This window comes from Cydia strobilella, chromosome 19 (genome assembly GCF_947568885.1).
Source record: "Cydia strobilella chromosome 19, ilCydStro3.1, whole genome shotgun sequence".
Lineage (NCBI taxonomy): Eukaryota > Metazoa > Arthropoda > Insecta > Lepidoptera > Tortricidae > Cydia > Cydia strobilella.
The window spans coordinates 1,134,824-1,153,034 of NC_086059.1; the positions used below are offsets into that span (position 1 = coordinate 1,134,824).

The 18,211-nt window shown below is 45.6% G+C and overlaps 1 protein-coding gene across 1 annotated transcript in view; it reads left to right on the top strand.

The window, feature by feature from the left end:
- The first annotated feature begins 2,623 nt into the window (after positions 1-2,623).
- The window catches only part of LOC134750323 (PHD finger protein 12), a 28,381-nt gene continuing 12,793 nt past the window's right edge, over positions 2,624-18,211 (top strand). Inside the window, exons 1-11 of the mRNA XM_063685487.1 lie at positions 2,624-2,981; positions 3,127-3,311; positions 4,891-5,034; positions 6,357-6,562; positions 7,779-7,936; positions 8,852-8,926; positions 10,142-10,275; positions 11,112-11,230; positions 13,133-13,323; positions 13,624-13,803; positions 13,978-14,199. Coding sequence (XP_063541557.1) covers positions 2,934-2,981; positions 3,127-3,311; positions 4,891-5,034; positions 6,357-6,562; positions 7,779-7,936; positions 8,852-8,926; positions 10,142-10,275; positions 11,112-11,230; positions 13,133-13,323; positions 13,624-13,803; positions 13,978-14,199 — 1,662 coding nt within the window. The 5' untranslated portion in view covers positions 2,624-2,933. The remainder of the gene's footprint in view (positions 2,982-3,126; positions 3,312-4,890; positions 5,035-6,356; positions 6,563-7,778; positions 7,937-8,851; positions 8,927-10,141; positions 10,276-11,111; positions 11,231-13,132; positions 13,324-13,623; positions 13,804-13,977; positions 14,200-18,211) is intronic.

The window sequence follows — 18,211 nt, forward strand, 5'->3', positions numbered from 1 at the left end:
ATTGTTGCCAGGTCCTTGCTTCAACGGCTACCAAAAAGATTTATGTTTTGTAATTTGTAATCTATTGGTCAAACCAAATTGGCAGTAAATAAGAACCAAAAAAACTATACTCATCCTTTTTTTTTGTGTACTAGTACTAGTGTAAGACAAAGATAGTATGATTATCTCTGTCTATGTTTGAAATAAGACAGTCCTTTGACAAACTATAACTTTTTATGATTATAATTTTAAAATTCCTTACCAAAGAATACGGTCTCAAGAGTCCCCGTCAAGGTCGGTTCTCTATACAAAAGTAGTTACGCTCTCATTTTAAAACCACTAGCTAGATTGCTCTGAAACTTTGTACTTGCAATAGGATAAGGTATATCTAGGTCTGTAATTAGTTTATGTAGGTTCAGATACCATAGTTAAAAAATACAGCGAATTTAAGTTTTACATACAAAACTTGTTTTTGCTCTATTTCGGTTACTTTATATCAAAGAGTAGTATAATATATAGGAGACTTTATATTCTAGAGCTATAAAAACTAATTGTCATATCATATCATATCATTTATTACATTCTAATCATGTTCATTTGTACATACTGGTCTTACATGTTGGTCAAGTAGGTACATGATACCCTGCTAGGGTGTACAATATTGGATCTTAAACTACTTATTTTGAACTTATACCTAGTTTTAATTTCTTATATAAACTTTTAAATAAATTAAAATTAAGTGTCCAAAAAAAATAACAATAATAATAAGGTGCCCTACATGTGTATGGGAAGGTGCCCGCAGGGCAGCTTGTGGCGAGCTGTTGGGGAGTGACGACCTCACGGACCCGAGTGCTCCAGAGAGTCGGTCAGGGTCTCCGTCTCCGGCGTGTCTTCGTCGGTCGGAGTGGACCCCAAGGGGACCCGCAGGACTCTCCGCTCTGGCTTGCCTTCATTGGCCGTCCAGAGGGGAGTCGTAAGAGCTATATGCTCCAGGGGTGGAAGTGAAAGATGCATAAGACGCGAGTTGGCACAGTGGCTGTTAACAGTCACTGGGTAGAAAGCGGCGCACACCTCTCGACACCCCTGAGCCGCTCACACCGGTGTTGCTCCTGGTCGTCTTCATGACGGCAGTTTCAGGGGCCCATCTAGTCAGCGGCAAGTCACCACCTGCCTCGATAACGTGTTTTAACACTGTTATGGCAGGTGTCCGGACTTCTTTACAATAGCCCAGTCTCATTGTCCACCCAAACTTCAATCCATAGACCGGTATACTGTTCACTTTTTCTACAATAGTCCCAATGCCTGCTGCGACCGGTTCATGGGTGTCTATTGTTGCGCCTGTGAACGGGTTCCAGCAGGCGTTCTACATGACATTAAAGCTCTCCAAGGGGCTTCTAAATGTTGGATCTATATCCCCACGCAAGCCTATCAAAAGACCGGGATTTATAGGCCCGTGATATCCAAGGAGATACAAATAATAATAAGGTAAAATCTAATTCATGCGTTAATCATTAATAATTATAAATTATAGTCATATATAGATATACCTCATACTCATACTAGATGTACATAGTTTCAGTACAATCCAACACGTAATTTTAAAATGAGATCGAAACTCCGTTTGTATGGGAAGGTGAAATTCAATCGAGCTTGCCGGGGACTTAATAAGTTTTGGTACTTGGGCGGTTTAATTTACATTGCATTGAGATTAGCAATTAATCAACGATTTTAAATTAATTTTTAACAAGCAGAAACGTCTGCGATCGATCAAGGCAGTAATTTTTCCACTTTTAAATTTATTCTAAGCTTAATCAACGATTTTATTTGATTAACTACAAAAATAAATATGTAAAGCCTGACGTAATATATGACCACGCGCCAGGTAGCGGAATTTCCCTGGAACTATTTTTTTCATTCTATACTGAACTGTCACCCTATACTATACATGAGAATAACAGCGCCCAGCGCCCTCTTGATCTTATCAAATTACTGGTCAGGCTTTAATCTCTGTCCAGACGGGAACAAATTTTCGCCAATTTGATTAAATTGTCCGATCAAATCAGGTGGTGCGGACGCAAACGAAAATTTGGCCATTTTCACCAATTTTAAATTTATAAGATAAGAAGATGAAAATTATTTCATTGAAAAATATCTAAAAATTAAAACAATCATAATATGCTTAAGTAGTATTTACTTAAATACTATAAATGTACAATGATATTTGAGTGCTCTAAATTAAAAAAATGCCCCTAAACGTGAATACCGTCACAAATTGGTATTTTTGCGTCCGCAGTTCGCACCCCATTTTATCGGGTAATGTTCGCACGGCCTGATTTTATCAGACAATTTAATCAGATTGGCGAAAAATTGTTCCCGCCTTTATAAAACAGTAAAAAAAATTTTGAAAAAATTTTTAGTATATTTTTTACTCTTGGTCTTGCAACATTGGAAATGTGGCTAGTCAAAGTTTTAATTGTCATAAATTAAAAAAAAAAGTACAAAGATGCAATTTAAGTATAACCTAATATATTGTTGTATTTTTAAAATAATAAAATTAATCGTAATATTGTTTATGAGCTTCAACAGGACATGATTCATAAAATTATTGTTTGTGCATATAATTGTGTATGGGAAAACCGTAACTTTACCGATTTTGCATCATCACTACTGTCAACTGTCAAACTACACGCTTAGCGGCCATCTTTAATATCGAAATCGGTCGGTATTGTTGATTGTATATTAAGCAAATTTTCAGACTTTCTGGTTAATATTTGACATCCAAATTCATTATTCTGTTGATTAAATAACTATATAATTCAAAATGTGTCCCTAAACATATCAACATTACAGTGTATGTGACAATTCTGTGTCCCATTAAACTTCTTTTTTTACTGTGCGATTTTTCGGCATAACTCCGTAAGAAGCCCATATTGAAGCTTTAATAAGCGTTTATAATGTCTAACGTGAGCTATGATCTCGATACGTCAGGCGGTCTCATGCCGGTAAGTAGTTTTAAACTATTTCTGTGAGTTCTCAACTTTGGTATTTTGATACTCTGGCGCCATTTTATATTGAGCGTTATAAAATGTAGTTAGACTCCAATTAAGTGTCGTGTACTCTTTCTGACGAGTTATTTTTGTGTTTTAGCTTATAAAGGCGTTGATTAAGCCGCCTGACGAGGAAGTGAATAACCAGAAGAGCAAGAAACCCCAGCATCCTTATTACAAGAGGCCTGGTAAAGGTCATAACCGCGATTCCTGTGACGCGTGCGGCGAAGGCGGGGACCTTATCTGCTGCGACCGCTGTCCGGCTAGTTTCCATCTGGGTTGCTAGTAAGTTATCTCAGTAATACCAGAATATTAAAATGTGTAAGTTATATAAATAATTCATGTTTATAAAGGTAATAATTTAAGAGCTTTACAACTCCTCCTAACATTCCTAACATTCACCCTTTTCAGAAGTCTCCAGCAGCTAATTGTATCTTCGTTATAGATTATTGCGACTAATTAGTAGAAGTAGACTTCTTCAAACATCAAACATTTATTCAGCAAATAGGCCACAGGGGCACTTTTACATGTCAATTTTTACAAACAATAAAATTAACCCAAAATTACAAAAAAACAATTACATGAATATAAATGTCAAATTACACAAAAAAAAAACTAATAAAAAATATACAAACAACAGAAGTACTAAAATTGTTTAGAGATGTAAAAGTCTCTAGGTGTCAGAGATAAAATGTATATAATAATAAAAAAGATCATCAAATTATCCAGAGATGTAAAGGGTCTCCAAGACTTGAATTGTTATATAATTAATAAAAAGACAAGAGACTTCTTCCTTGTATCCTCATGGGTGAGGGATGTGATGACTGTGGACATTTCACCAGTGCTCTCCAAGCTGCTCTATCTTAGGCCCAGTGCATGCAAGCCTGCAATGTGGTGTTTGAAGACCAAAGGCTGGCGTCCACTAGGCTCGCTGAGGCGAATCGCAATAATTCGCCTTCTATACATTTACTATGAAACTGTGACTATTAACGAAGTAGCTGCGGCGCGTCGAATCGAATTTACCATTCATAGTAAATGTATAGAAGGCGAATTATTGCGATTCGCTTGCCTCGGCAAGTCTAGTGGACGCCAGCCTCGAGTAGTAGAAATAACATAAATATGTCCAAATAAAAAAAGTGTATACTAATTTAAATAAAATGGCCCATAAACTCCTGCCAGGAACAACCAGCTGTGGACCCCTTGTTGCATTCATTCAGCCCTACATTTCCCCATATTGAATTGAAAGCCCCATATCTTATTTATTGGGATCTGATTAGATGCTTATTAATCCAATAGGATATTTTATGGAGGACAGGCCTCCCTTATAAAAACTCATTGTTTGACAAAGATAATTGTAATTCCCAGGGAAACACAGATTTTACAACTTCCCATACAAAAGCACATACTCCTAGGTTCTGTCTGGTCTGGTTAATACTGGCAAACTAATTTCTCAGTAGAAAATTAAAAATTTATGTGGGTGATTGGCCCATTGCGCCTACATTTTTTCAAATATGCTGCATTTTTCTACTGCCAAAAGTAGGCTTGCCGGATTATATTTATCCATTTCCATGTGGTAATATTCAAATGTGACAAGGAAGCAGAAAAAAAAGCATAAATAAATAAAAATTAGATACATATGTGGTATTTTCTATAAAAAAGGGACCTTATTGTCGATGGCGATTACGCCATTATAAACAATGCTCCGATATAAATTCAATGCCGCGCGACGCTGTGAAAATTTATATTTATATTTCATAGAAAACACCACATATACTAATATAATTGTAAAATGTAAAAACGTTATGAGTCAGGAATTAAGGCTATTTCAATTCAATATTCAAATGTTACCCATTAACTTACTCAGTGACCCACCCCTGGACGCGAACGACATCCCAGCCGGGCTGTGGCTGTGCCGAGAGTGCCATGGCGCGGACGAGCAGCCCCCCTCCTCGCGCAGCAGCCGCGCCGTCTCGCCGGCCGACAGCAAGGACTCGGAGAAGAAGACCAGGCAAGCATTTAGCTAAACATTGGTCATGGTCAATGGAGTAATGGTTTGTTTGTTTGTTTATTTAGGGATTGTCATCATCGTCATCCATTTTATAACATGAAAATAATTCATTGGGGCATTTCTACTGGGTGATTTTGGGGGTTGTGATCTTGAATGTCAAAAATGTGTTAAGATCGTCATACCAAAACAAATTTCCCGATACTACCACTAAAAAGCGAAAAAAAAAACTTAATGGGCACCTTGAGGGCCCCAAGTAGACGAAACATATGCGCGTATTTATTTCAATATTGGCCCCATGGCCTAAAAATCCTGACGTTACCTTCTGTATATGTACTTGAAGCATGCAAATACATACGACGCAATCTCGAACGGATCCCCTCTCATTTTTAAAAACTACAGACCGTAACGCGTAGACGCAACCTCCTATACGTGCCTCCGCGACGTCTAGCAAAATCTCGGAAATCCTTAGACATAGTAGGCATAAAACTTTATAATACTCTAGATCTAGAGTCTAGACGAACAGTTAAAATCTACTTCGGACTCGATGTTCGAGAAAAAACTTAAACAGATATTGTTGGACATGGCGTGCTACAGTATCGACGAATTCGTTCCCTGCTACAAGTCACTGACCCTTCTACAAAATTGTTAATCTGTGATATACCTACTCGTATTTTAATTGTATAATATTACCTAATGTACCTTATAATTAATTTAATAATAATGTATAGTATAAAATAGGAATTGACATGTAATTTTTTTTAAATATTTTTATCAATAAATGATCTATCTATCTATCTATTGGAAATCTTATTCAGTATGACCACAGAATAAATAATAGTACTACCGTACAGAAAGGACACTTCCTACAATACCGAATTTTGACAGCGATTCAGGGACAAATCATGTTGTCCCTTTCGGCTATTTAGGGTTGTCAAAATTCAAGTAAATATTTATCTTATCTGTGGTCGTGCATGCAAAGGGACGTCAAGTTGTGCCAACCCTAATAATTGCTCGGAGCAATGCTGAGCCGAATGCGAAAATGCCCGAAAGGAGGATTGTCGCCCCACTGGTATGACTTCTCTCTCTTAATACATTTTTGAAATTTGGGATCATGACCCCAAAATAACCTAGTTTAAAGTTAATGATATCTAAAAGCTTAGAAAATTTTGAGTTAGGTTAGTCCAGTAGATATCTTATCATCAACAATTGAACTTTAATTTTGGGCTTTCATTACTATCATTTTACGCCCTCCGGGTTGGGAATGTTACAGTAAAAGCGATTTGACACATAAATTTCCTAATTAATTTTCAATCTTTTACCAGGTCCCTTCGCAACCGTTCAAACTCCATCAAGAAGACTGAAGAAGATGAGAAAGACAAGGACAAGGATAACAAAGAGAAAGAGAAGGAAGATAAGGAGCTGACCCCTATGGAGATCCTCGTGAAGGCAGCCAAAGTGATGAACCCGCGCCAGTTCGAGTTACCCAGGGAGATGCGAGTGCCTTGCCCGTTCCCTGGGACTGAAAAAGGTAAGGTTCCATGTTGAATCCTGATTATTATTTATCTCCACGGGACTTAATCGCGTAAAATAGTTTTAAATTTACCTCCGACGTTTCGAGGACGGCGTTGTCCCCGTGGTCTCGGAGAAGACTGGCTAAAGTTGACATCAACATCTTCTAGGCGCGCGAGTTTTTCGAACTTGGTCTTGTTTATTAACTTGAACACTCACAATATTCGATTTTTCAACTTTCGATATTTGGTTTCGCTTACACTTACTAATGACTGGGTTCCATGTGGATGAGATCTTAAAACCTTCGTCTCAATTGAATCCTGATGTCTGAGGGTTGTGACCACCCCTGTCTTTCCATCCTGGCCCACTTTTTGCCTTTCTATAAGATCCCTAGAGTCCAACGCGCGACAGTAATGACAGTATTTGCCCGCGAGATAGACTACCCGCCTCTTTCTGACTGTAGTAATCAAAGAGGGACGGGTAGTTTATCTCGTGGGCGAGATGCTGTCGCGCCAATCCTGTGCTAACCTGGCTGAACCCCAGTGAGTGTGAAAGGTACCGTCTTTTCTTTCGATGACTCTACATTGGACACTAGTTATACCTTATCCAGGCTATCGTCAGGCAGGGCATATTTGAAGTAATTTTCAATTTTAATTATATTATATAACTAGCCTTAAAGTTTATAGTTTATTATGGTTCATTATTTTTGTATGTGGGTATTTTTGCACATTGTAGTTTTTCTTCAGTCAACCGTTGACCACGAACGCTGTTAAGGGTTTGAAACGTCGGAATGTATTTTAAATTTAATATAGAATAGAATAGAATAGAAATAATTTATTCGTTAGCACACACAAATAGAAAATTATACAAAATAGAGAAACATAAAAAAGAAAAAGTGCCACGAAATGGTCTCACCTCAGCATGCCCAATTAGCACAAATAGCTGTGTAGCAGCCGAATAATGTCGGGGTAAGAGATAATCAGTTACCCAGACATTATTCGGCTACTATACAGCTACTGTGCTACTTGGGTGTTGCTGGCGACTTCCGGCGCTGATCTTCCGGTGAGACCATCCGGTGAAACAATCACGACAGGTAACAAAAAAAAAAAAAACAACAAAATTAATATATAACATACAAAAGATAAAGACAGAGATAAGTTAAAAATACATATTACGTGATATAATCAGTTTTCATATATAAACTGTCAGAAGTTTAAATTAAATAAATTTTCCAGAAAACGGCAATGGCAACGGCAAGAACGGCAACGGCCTGGTGACAGTGGATGCTTGGGGTTGCGTGCCACTACCGGCTAAATCCTGCTTCGTTTGTCGCGGAACTTGTAAAACGGCCCCGCTATTGGCTTGCGACTATTGTCCGTTATTATTTCACCAGGTATGTACCTTGTTAAAACTAATAATTGAAGGGAAGATTGAAGGAAAACGAGGACGTGGCAGAAGGAGAATATCATGGACAAGGAACATAAGAGACTGGTTGGACGTGGACAGTACAGAAAAACTAATTCGCATGACTACGGATAGAACGGCATATAGGCATAAGGTCGCCAACCTCTGGGACGGAGAAGGCACTTGAAGAAGAAGAAGATGTACCTAATAATTTAATTGAGCGACATACAAGGTGTGGGTCGTTGACAGCTCTCGTCGGCGAAACAACGCTAATCAATCAATCAATATGCTTATTTCAGGCAAAAACCCATAGATAAAAATTACAAATTAAACTTAAAAATACATAAAATAAATTGAAATTACATTACGTTACAATTACATTAAAAATCAAATTAAAATTAAAATTACAATTAAAATTACAATAATCTAAAATCAATCAATAATGCTAATGTCTTCGTTAAGAAATATTTTTACAAATTCGTATCTTCTCTTCTTCCTCGCGTTATCCCAGCATTTTGCCACGGCTCATGGGAGCCTGGGGTCCTCTTGGCAGCTGATCCCAAGAATTGACGTAGGCACTAGTTTTTACGAAAGCGACTGCCATCTAACCTTTCAACCCAGGGGGGAAACTAGGCCTTATTGGGATTAGTCGGGTAACCGAAAAGTAATATCAAATGATATTTCGTTAATAAGTTTCGAAAAAACTCATTGGTACGAACCGGGATTTGAACCCGCGACCTCCGGATTGAAAGTCGCCACGTGCTAGGCCACCAGCGCTTTTTACAAATTCGTATAATGAGCGAAAAGTTTCATGTTTTTATTATATTGGATAAATCTCCTTATCTAAATGTTGTCGTCGCAGATTTTAAAATACTTAATTTGATTTAGAGGTTTTGTTGTACAGGACTGTTTGGACCCGCCGTTGACAGCGCTACCGACGGGTCGTTGGATGTGTCCCAATCATGTGGAGCAATATATTGTAAGTTTGTTTTAGCTTATTTTTTAATAAGAATATGTTTCAATTGTTAATTACTCGCATAGAGTAACTTATACTAGAGAGGTACTGTCATAGTAAATTTTGTAATCCCAGTAAATTCACTGCCATCTGTCGACACACTTTAAAACTAAAAATGAAGATTTATAAAAATACGATAAAAGGTATTTAAATATGGATAAATGATTTTTTTTATTTGCATTAATTATTTTTATGATTTTGAGCCATGTTCTTTCACTGATATGCGTTAAAATTGTTAAATAACAAACGAAACCGTCAACGCCATCTATACGACAATAGGCCAAAGCTAGTAGCGCCCTCTGAACGAGAATCAAATTTTCATGATTTTCGAGGCACGTTTTTTCCTTAGACTGTATCCATCTATTACGGAGTTATATCTATCTTTGATTACTCGTAATGCATGTTAATTATAAGATGTATTGTTTTGAAAAGATGTGTCCCGTCGAGTTTCTTGCCGCTCCCATATTTGGATATTTGAGATACTCTCCTCCAATTGAGAGGGGATTTAAATCTTTTCGAGGCAGAGGTAGGGTTAGAGCCGGCGTAGCTTTATTTGACTTTCATAAGAGCATTGTAATTGCATACTTGAATAATAAACTAATTATTATCTGTGTAATTTGTGCCTCAAAAAAATATTTTGGGATTTATGTAAATTTATGTTTCAAAAGGGCTTTATCTAAGCCGAGGGCCGAGGCCAAAATTTTCTTGGGCGAATTGGGGCAGCGTTTGAGGGAGAGAGGTCATGACCCTCGTTCCGGGTCATTCCTGATGCAGAGGCTGTCTGTCGCGGTCCAGCGTGGCAACGCGGCGAGCGTGATGGGCACCTTTGCGTCTGGACGGGCGCAGGACGAGTGGTTTGACTAGGTTCTAGGTGTGTCTTTTTTTAGTTTAGTTTTAATTTAGTTTATAGTTAATTTTAGGGTAATTTATTATTATGTATAGAGTTGTGCCGTTCCCGGTAACATTACCCATTTAGTATGGGGAATGTTACCGAGCGAGAAATTTCCCCATACAAAATGGGGAATGTTACCGGGAACGGCACAACTCTAATTATGTACAATGTCGATGTATTGTTGTGACTTGGTTTTAGTTTAGTTTACTTTTTAGTTAATTTTAATGTAAATTGATATAAATTTATCTAAGTGTATTTCTAGTATTAGTTTGTACGTGTTTGTGTAGGATTGGAAGCTGGTGAACTCGGTGTCAGCGTCAGAACGAGTAGCATTGTGGGACCGGTTCTCTGCTCCGCCTGATCAGCAAGCCATCAAGATTGACTTCATCCGTCGTGCCAGGGCACACAGACCACCGTTTAGGTAATGTTAGCTTACATTTTGGTATGGATAAATTAATTACAAGTGTTGTTTGGGTTCCGTACCCAAAGGGTAAAAACGGGACCCTATTACTAAGACTTCGCTGTCTGTCTGTCTGTCCGTCTGTCACCAGGCTGTATCTCATGAACCGTGATAGCTAGACAGTTGAAATTTTCACAGATGATGTATTTCTGTTGCCGCTATAACAACACATACTAAAAACAGAATAAAATAATATTTAAGGGGGGCTCCCATACAACAAACGTGATTTTTTTTGCCGTTTTTTGCGTAATGGTACGGAACCCTTCGTGCGCGAGTCCGACTCGCACTTGGCCGGTTTTTCTTCTATTTCTCTGACCTGGGAAACTGTAACGAAAAATAAGAATTAGCCTCATGCATGAAGTTTATATTTGAACGAAATATTTTTATTCGGATGTTTGTTACCGTTATATCATATTACAAATGCATTTCCGTTATTCAATTATTATTTAATTGCTTAAAATAATAAATAAAAAGTACAAAAATTTTCCCGCAAAAAGCTAGTGAGAGAAACGCGCGAGACGTCACGTGACGTCACGCGTTCGACAGATTAGTTCACACAAGTTTCATTAGTAGCAAACGTCAGTTGGACCGTCCAACGTGTGACGTCATCACGCTCTGTCGAATTCGCGCCAAAAATGATGAGCGTTTCAAACGCTCAAAAATTTTCCACATATTCCAATATTTTTTATTAAATTAATGTGAAGGTTTACAAAAGTATTATGATTTTTTCCGGTGTTCAAACGATAGTAATTATGATTTAAAAAAAAATGCATGGAGCTAATAGTTTGTGTATACAGAGTGAAGGTGCCGGTGGGGGTCCGCGGGCGGGTGGTGGTGCCGGCGATGGTGCGCCAGCACTACGCGGAGCCGCCGCCGCTGCAGCCCAGCCGCCGCGAGTACGTGCGCTGCAGAAACGGTCAGTACTATCTTCTTCTTCCTTAGGCCTTAGCCCACAGGGGCGTAGCTAGAGGATATGGCGCCCGGGGCAGTCACCAAATTTGCGCCCCCTGACGACTGACAAGTTTCCCTGCTGCTGCCTTTTGCTCATTTTGGCGCCCCCCCTTGGATGGCGCCCGGGGCACTTGCCCCCTGTGCCCCCCCCCCCTAGTTACGCCACTGTTAGCTCATTTTTATTGGGGGTCGGCTCTCCTAATCAATTTTCTCCAGTTGTATCTGTTCCGGGTCGTCATTGGGTCTATATTCTTATTCTCTAGGTCTTTCTTAACTACGGACATTCGAAGAAACGGTTAAACTTTCACGATTTTTACTCATTATTATTCACAACGACGGGACTTAATCGCCTAAAATAAGTTTTAAATTGACCTCCGACCACGATCACGACTACGACATCCGACTCCACTTCTCCGAGACCACGGAGGAAATTACGGATTTATCATTGTCAAACAATGAGTTTTTATAAGGGAGGCCTGTCCTCCATAAAATATCCTATTGGGTTAATAAGCATCTAATCAGATCCCAATAAATAAGATATGGGGCTTTCAATATGGGGAAATGTAGGGCTGAATGAATGCAACAAGGGGTCCACAGCTGCTTGTTCCTGGCAGGAGTTTATGGGCCATTTTATTTAAATTAGTATACACTTTTTTTATTTGGACATATTTATGTTATTTCTACTACTTGAGGCTAGAATAAGATTAAGAATAGAATAACTGAATTACATGAAAATTCAATTACATGCAATTAAATTTGCTGTGTAATTGTAATTACATCAATTGATTTAATAATTACTCGATTAGTTTATGTTGCCAGAAGACTAATATAACAACAAACAGGCGAAAACAATATTTCAATAATAATCATGTACCTATTACAAACTCTTACTGTATTTTTTTATACATTATGTAAAATCCGATGGTATAAAAATCTAACATTTTAATCCTTTGATTTTTCATTCTTAAAACTGTTTTTATTTATTATTTCCCCTTGTACAAAATCTTGCAAATTTACTACTAAAAATTTAAATTTAGAATTTACTATTAAATATATTAATAACGGGTCACTCACGTATTTTAAGTCGAAAAACGCTCAATTACATTTACTCATTTACATTTTTTTTAAATATAAAATGTCAAATATTGTAAGGTTAGTCCAATTAAAAGCTCATTCATAATTTTAATATGATTTTGGAAATATAGATGGTCGAAAAAATTTATTCAATAAAAGTAATTTGAAATTGAGTAAAGTAATTAATTTGAAATTTCAATTTCAAGATGTAATTAAAAATTTAATTAACAATTACATTTTGCAATTGCAATTGTTAATTGAAACTGCAATTACTTTTTACATGTAGGTAATTGTAATTATTAATTTCAATTACTAATTGTAATTGCAATTGTTAATTAGTAATTCAATTACTTTTTGCCCAACACTGAAGGGCAAGCGGTATGTCATCGGATAGGTTATTCTGAGTTGTAAAACTTTTACTATAGTCCCAAATCTTTGTGTGAAAAAAGTTATCGCCGCAAAAAGTAGTGAATTGAAACGTGACGACTGTACAGTTTTTTTTCGATACTAAGATAGTCTAGAAATCAGAAATTTTATTAAAGAAATACTGTTACATGTAGACCATGTAGTGTAGTCTCTAAAATAAAGTAAGTGTATCGTCATCTAATAAATACTGATATTTTTGGAACGAGGTTCCTTATCGCACGGTACGGACTTGATGGATGGGAGCTAGGCGAAAAAAAAAGTGCAATAATTTTCCGTCACGACCCTCTCAACTTCGTTCCAACCGTTTGTTCCACGACAATCACGCATTTTTGTGTAAGGTTTATACCAACTTTCTGTTTCTTTTTAGTACTCAAAAATCTGCAAGCGACCAGCGACTACGAGGCCTCAGACGAAGACGAGGATGCCCCCAAACACACCATCTGCCTCAACTTATCGTGCACCAAACACAACGGGGAGCCCCAACCGCGGCCCGCGGACCTTAAAGGGGCCAGTGAAGAGGACGCCGCTGATGATCTCAAGGCCATCACACAGCCTAAGGTAACTTCCTGAAGTTACCTGTGACACCTGTGTTACCTGTGTGTGTTAAGACACCTGTGTCTTAGCTTGTTCAGTACAGGAAAGGATTTTAAGATCGTTGCGAGGTGCGCAAGGGGACCAAAAAATGGCGGGGCAATTTCGACGAGTGGAGAAAAGAAGGCAGATCTCTGTCTAAATCCATAATCTCTAGTCGCCCAAATACCTATTATAGAGCCTGTTTTTCTCTTGTATTTTGAAGTTTTGGATTGTCAGTGACTAAAAGATACAACAATTCATTCACATTACTTTTTATATTGTCAGGAGGAAGTCGCCTCAACGGAAAGCGACCGCTCCGACTCAGACATAGAATACGAATCTCCAGTAAAACGACGAAGAGAAACACCCAGCGGGGCGGACGTGCTGCGGGCCGCAGTTGACGACCAGCTCAAGAAGCTAGACCAGAGCCTGATCAAGCTGCTGGCTTGGCAGAGGCTACAGCAGGTATGATGATGTTTAATCTTCACTGTAGACGCGAGATCCAGCGGGGCAGACGCGCTGCGGGCCGCAGTTGACGACCAGCTCAAGAAGCTAGCGTTTATCGCGAACTTTGTTTTGTAACTTTTATAAGGTGTAGTGATACATAAAATAATTTAGGGTATATAATTGTAATTCCAGATTCTAGTAGGCGAGCAGTGCCACGGCCCTTGGTCCCGCCTGCCGCTCTCCTCGGAGGCCGAGGCGCTCGTGCACGCCGCCATCCCGCGCGCACGCCTCGCCAAGCACGGCTACCAGCACGTGGCCTTGCCCTCCGAGCTGCTGTCCCGAGCGGAGCGGGAGCGGATAGCGAGGGCGGTGTGGGGCGCCCAGCCGCCGCCGCAGCTCGTGCCCAAGAATGAGGGGCCGCCTGAGGCGGTGTTGAAGGCTGCCGCGTGTCCTGTACTACGACCTGGCAGGTAAGCACGGCTACCAGCACGTGGCCTTGCCCTCCGAGCTGCTGTCCCGAGCGGAGCGGGAGCGGATAGCGAGGGCGGTGTGGGGCGCCCAGCCGCCGCCGCAGCTCGTGCCCAAGAATGAGGGGCCGCCTGAGGCGGTGTTGAAGGCTGCCGCGTGTCCTGTACTACGACCTGGCAGGTAAGCACGGCTACCAGCACGTGGCCTTGCCCTCCGAGCTGCTGTCCCGAGCGGAGCGGGAGCGGATAGCGAGGGCGGTGTGGGGCGCCCAGCCGCCGCCGCAGCTCGTGCCCAAGAATGAGGGGCCGCCTGAGGCGGTGTTGAAGGCTGCCGCGTGTCCTGTACTACGACCTGGCAGGTAAGCACGGCTACCAGCACGTGGCCTTGCCCTCCGAGCTGCTGTCCCGAGCGGAGCGGGAGCGGATAGCGAGGGCGGTGTGGGGCGCCCAGCCGCCGCCGCAGCTCGTGCCCAAGAATGAGGGGCCGCCTGAGGCGGTGTTGAAGGCTGCCGCGTGTCCTGTACTACGACCTGGCAGGTAAGCACGGCTACCAGCACGTGGCCTTGCCCTCCGAGCTGCTGTCCCGAGCGGAGCGGGAGCGGATAGCGAGGGCGGTGTGGGGCGCCCAGCCGCCGCCGCAGCTCGTGCCCAAGAATGAGGGGCCGCCTGAGGCGGTGTTGAAGGCTGCCGCGTGTCCTGTACTACGACCTGGCAGGTAAGCACGGCTACCAGCACGTGGCCTTGCCCTCCGAGCTGCTGTCCCGAGCGGAGCGGGAGCGGATAGCGAGGGCGGTGTGGGGCGCCCAGCCGCCGCCGCAGCTCGTGCCCAAGAATGAGGGGCCGCCTGAGGCGGTGTTGAAGGCTGCCGCGTGTCCTGTACTACGACCTGGCAGGTAAGCACGGCTACCAGCACGTGGCCTTGCCCTCCGAGCTGCTGTCCCGAGCGGAGCGGGAGCGGATAGCGAGGGCGGTGTGGGGCGCCCAGCCGCCGCCGCAGCTCGTGCCCAAGAATGAGGGGCCGCCTGAGGCGGTGTTGAAGGCTGCCGCGTGTCCTGTACTACGACCTGGCAGGTAAGCACGGCTACCAGCACGTGGCCTTGCCCTCCGAGCTGCTGTCCCGAGCGGAGCGGGAGCGGATAGCGAGGGCGGTGTGGGGCGCCCAGCCGCCGCCGCAGCTCGTGCCCAAGAATGAGGGGCCGCCTGAGGCGGTGTTGAAGGCTGCCGCGTGTCCTGTACTACGACCTGGCAGGTAAGCACGGCTACCAGCACGTGGCCTTGCCCTCCGAGCTGCTGTCCCGAGCGGAGCGGGAGCGGATAGCGAGGGCGGTGTGGGGCGCCCAGCCGCCGCCGCAGCTCGTGCCCAAGAATGAGGGGCCGCCTGAGGCGGTGTTGAAGGCTGCCGCGTGTCCTGTACTACGACCTGGCAGGTAAGCACGGCTACCAGCACGTGGCCTTGCCCTCCGAGCTGCTGTCCCGAGCGGAGCGGGAGCGGATAGCGAGGGCGGTGTGGGGCGCCCAGCCGCCGCCGCAGCTCGTGCCCAAGAATGAGGGGCCGCCTGAGGCGGTGTTGAAGGCTGCCGCGTGTCCTGTACTACGACCTGGCAGGTAAGCACGGCTACCAGCACGTGGCCTTGCCCTCCGAGCTGCTGTCCCGAGCGGAGCGGGAGCGGATAGCGAGGGCGGTGTGGGGCGCCCAGCCGCCGCCGCAGCTCGTGCCCAAGAATGAGGGGCCGCCTGAGGCGGTGTTGAAGGCTGCCGCGTGTCCTGTACTACGACCTGGCAGGTAAGCACGGCTACCAGCACGTGGCCTTGCCCTCCGAGCTGCTGTCCCGAGCGGAGCGGGAGCGGATAGCGAGGGCGGTGTGGGGCGCCCAGCCGCCGCCGCAGCTCGTGCCCAAGAATGAGGGGCCGCCTGAGGCGGTGTTGAAGGCTGCCGCGTGTCCTGTACTACGACCTGGCAGGTAAGCACGGCTACCAGCACGTGGCCTTGCCCTCCGAGCTGCTGTCCCGAGCGGAGCGGGAGCGGATAGCGAGGGCGGTGTGGGGCGCCCAGCCGCCGCCGCAGCTCGTGCCCAAGAATGAGGGGCCGCCTGAGGCGGTGTTGAAGGCTGCCGCGTGTCCTGTACTACGACCTGGCAGGTAAGCACGGCTACCAGCACGTGGCCTTGCCCTCCGAGCTGCTGTCCCGAGCGGAGCGGGAGCGGATAGCGAGGGCGGTGTGGGGCGCCCAGCCGCCGCCGCAGCTCGTGCCCAAGAATGAGGGGCCGCCTGAGGCGGTGTTGAAGGCTGCCGCGTGTCCTGTACTACGACCTGGCAGGTAAGCACGGCTACCAGCACGTGGCCTTGCCCTCCGAGCTGCTGTCCCGAGCGGAGCGGGAGCGGATAGCGAGGGCGGTGTGGGGCGCCCAGCCGCCGCCGCAGCTCGTGCCCAAGAATGAGGGGCCGCCTGAGGCGGTGTTGAAGGCTGCCGCGTGTCCTGTACTACGACCTGGCAGGTAAGCACGGCTACCAGCACGTGGCCTTGCCCTCCGAGCTGCTGTCCCGAGCGGAGCGGGAGCGGATAGCGAGGGCGGTGTGGGGCGCCCAGCCGCCGCCGCAGCTCGTGCCCAAGAATGAGGGGCCGCCTGAGGCGGTGTTGAAGGCTGCCGCGTGTCCTGTACTACGACCTGGCAGGTAAGCACGGCTACCAGCACGTGGCCTTGCCCTCCGAGCTGCTGTCCCGAGCGGAGCGGGAGCGGATAGCGAGGGCGGTGTGGGGCGCCCAGCCGCCGCCGCAGCTCGTGCCCAAGAATGAGGGGCCGCCTGAGGCGGTGTTGAAGGCTGCCGCGTGTCCTGTACTACGACCTGGCAGGTAAGCACGGCTACCAGCACGTGGCCTTGCCCTCCGAGCTGCTGTCCCGAGCGGAGCGGGAGCGGATAGCGAGGGCGGTGTGGGGCGCCCAGCCGCCGCCGCAGCTCGTGCCCAAGAATGAGGGGCCGCCTGAGGCGGTGTTGAAGGCTGCCGCGTGTCCTGTACTACGACCTGGCAGGTAAGCACGGCTACCAGCACGTGGCCTTGCCCTCCGAGCTGCTGTCCCGAGCGGAGCGGGAGCGGATAGCGAGGGCGGTGTGGGGCGCCCAGCCGCCGCCGCAGCTCGTGCCCAAGAATGAGGGGCCGCCTGAGGCGGTGTTGAAGGCTGCCGCGTGTCCTGTACTACGACCTGGCAGGTAAGCACGGCTACCAGCACGTGGCCTTGCCCTCCGAGCTGCTGTCCCGAGCGGAGCGGGAGCGGATAGCGAGGGCGGTGTGGGGCGCCCAGCCGCCGCCGCAGCTCGTGCCCAAGAATGAGGGGCCGCCTGAGGCGGTGTTGAAGGCTGCCGCGTGTCCTGTACTACGACCTGGCAGGTAAGCACGGCTACCAGCACGTGGCCTTGCCCTCCGAGCTGCTGTCCCGAGCGGAGCGGGAGCGGATAGCGAGGGCGGTGTGGGGCGCCCAGCCGCCGCCGCAGCTCGTGCCCAAGAATGAGGGGCCGCCTGAGGCGGTGTTGAAGGCTGCCGCGTGTCCTGTACTACGACCTGGCAGGTAAGCACGGCTACCAGCACGTGGCCTTGCCCTCCGAGCTGCTGTCCCGAGCGGAGCGGGAGCGGATAGCGAGGGCGGTGTGGGGCGCCCAGCCGCCGCCGCAGCTCGTGCCCAAGAATGAGGGGCCGCCTGAGGCGGTGTTGAAGGCTGCCGCGTGTCCTGTACTACGACCTGGCAGGTAAGCACGGCTACCAGCACGTGGCCTTGCCCTCCGAGCTGCTGTCCCGAGCGGAGCGGGAGCGGATAGCGAGGGCGGTGTGGGGCGCCCAGCCGCCGCCGCAGCTCGTGCCCAAGAATGAGGGGCCGCCTGAGGCGGTGTTGAAGGCTGCCGCGTGTCCTGTACTACGACCTGGCAGGTAAGCACGGCTACCAGCACGTGGCCTTGCCCTCCGAGCT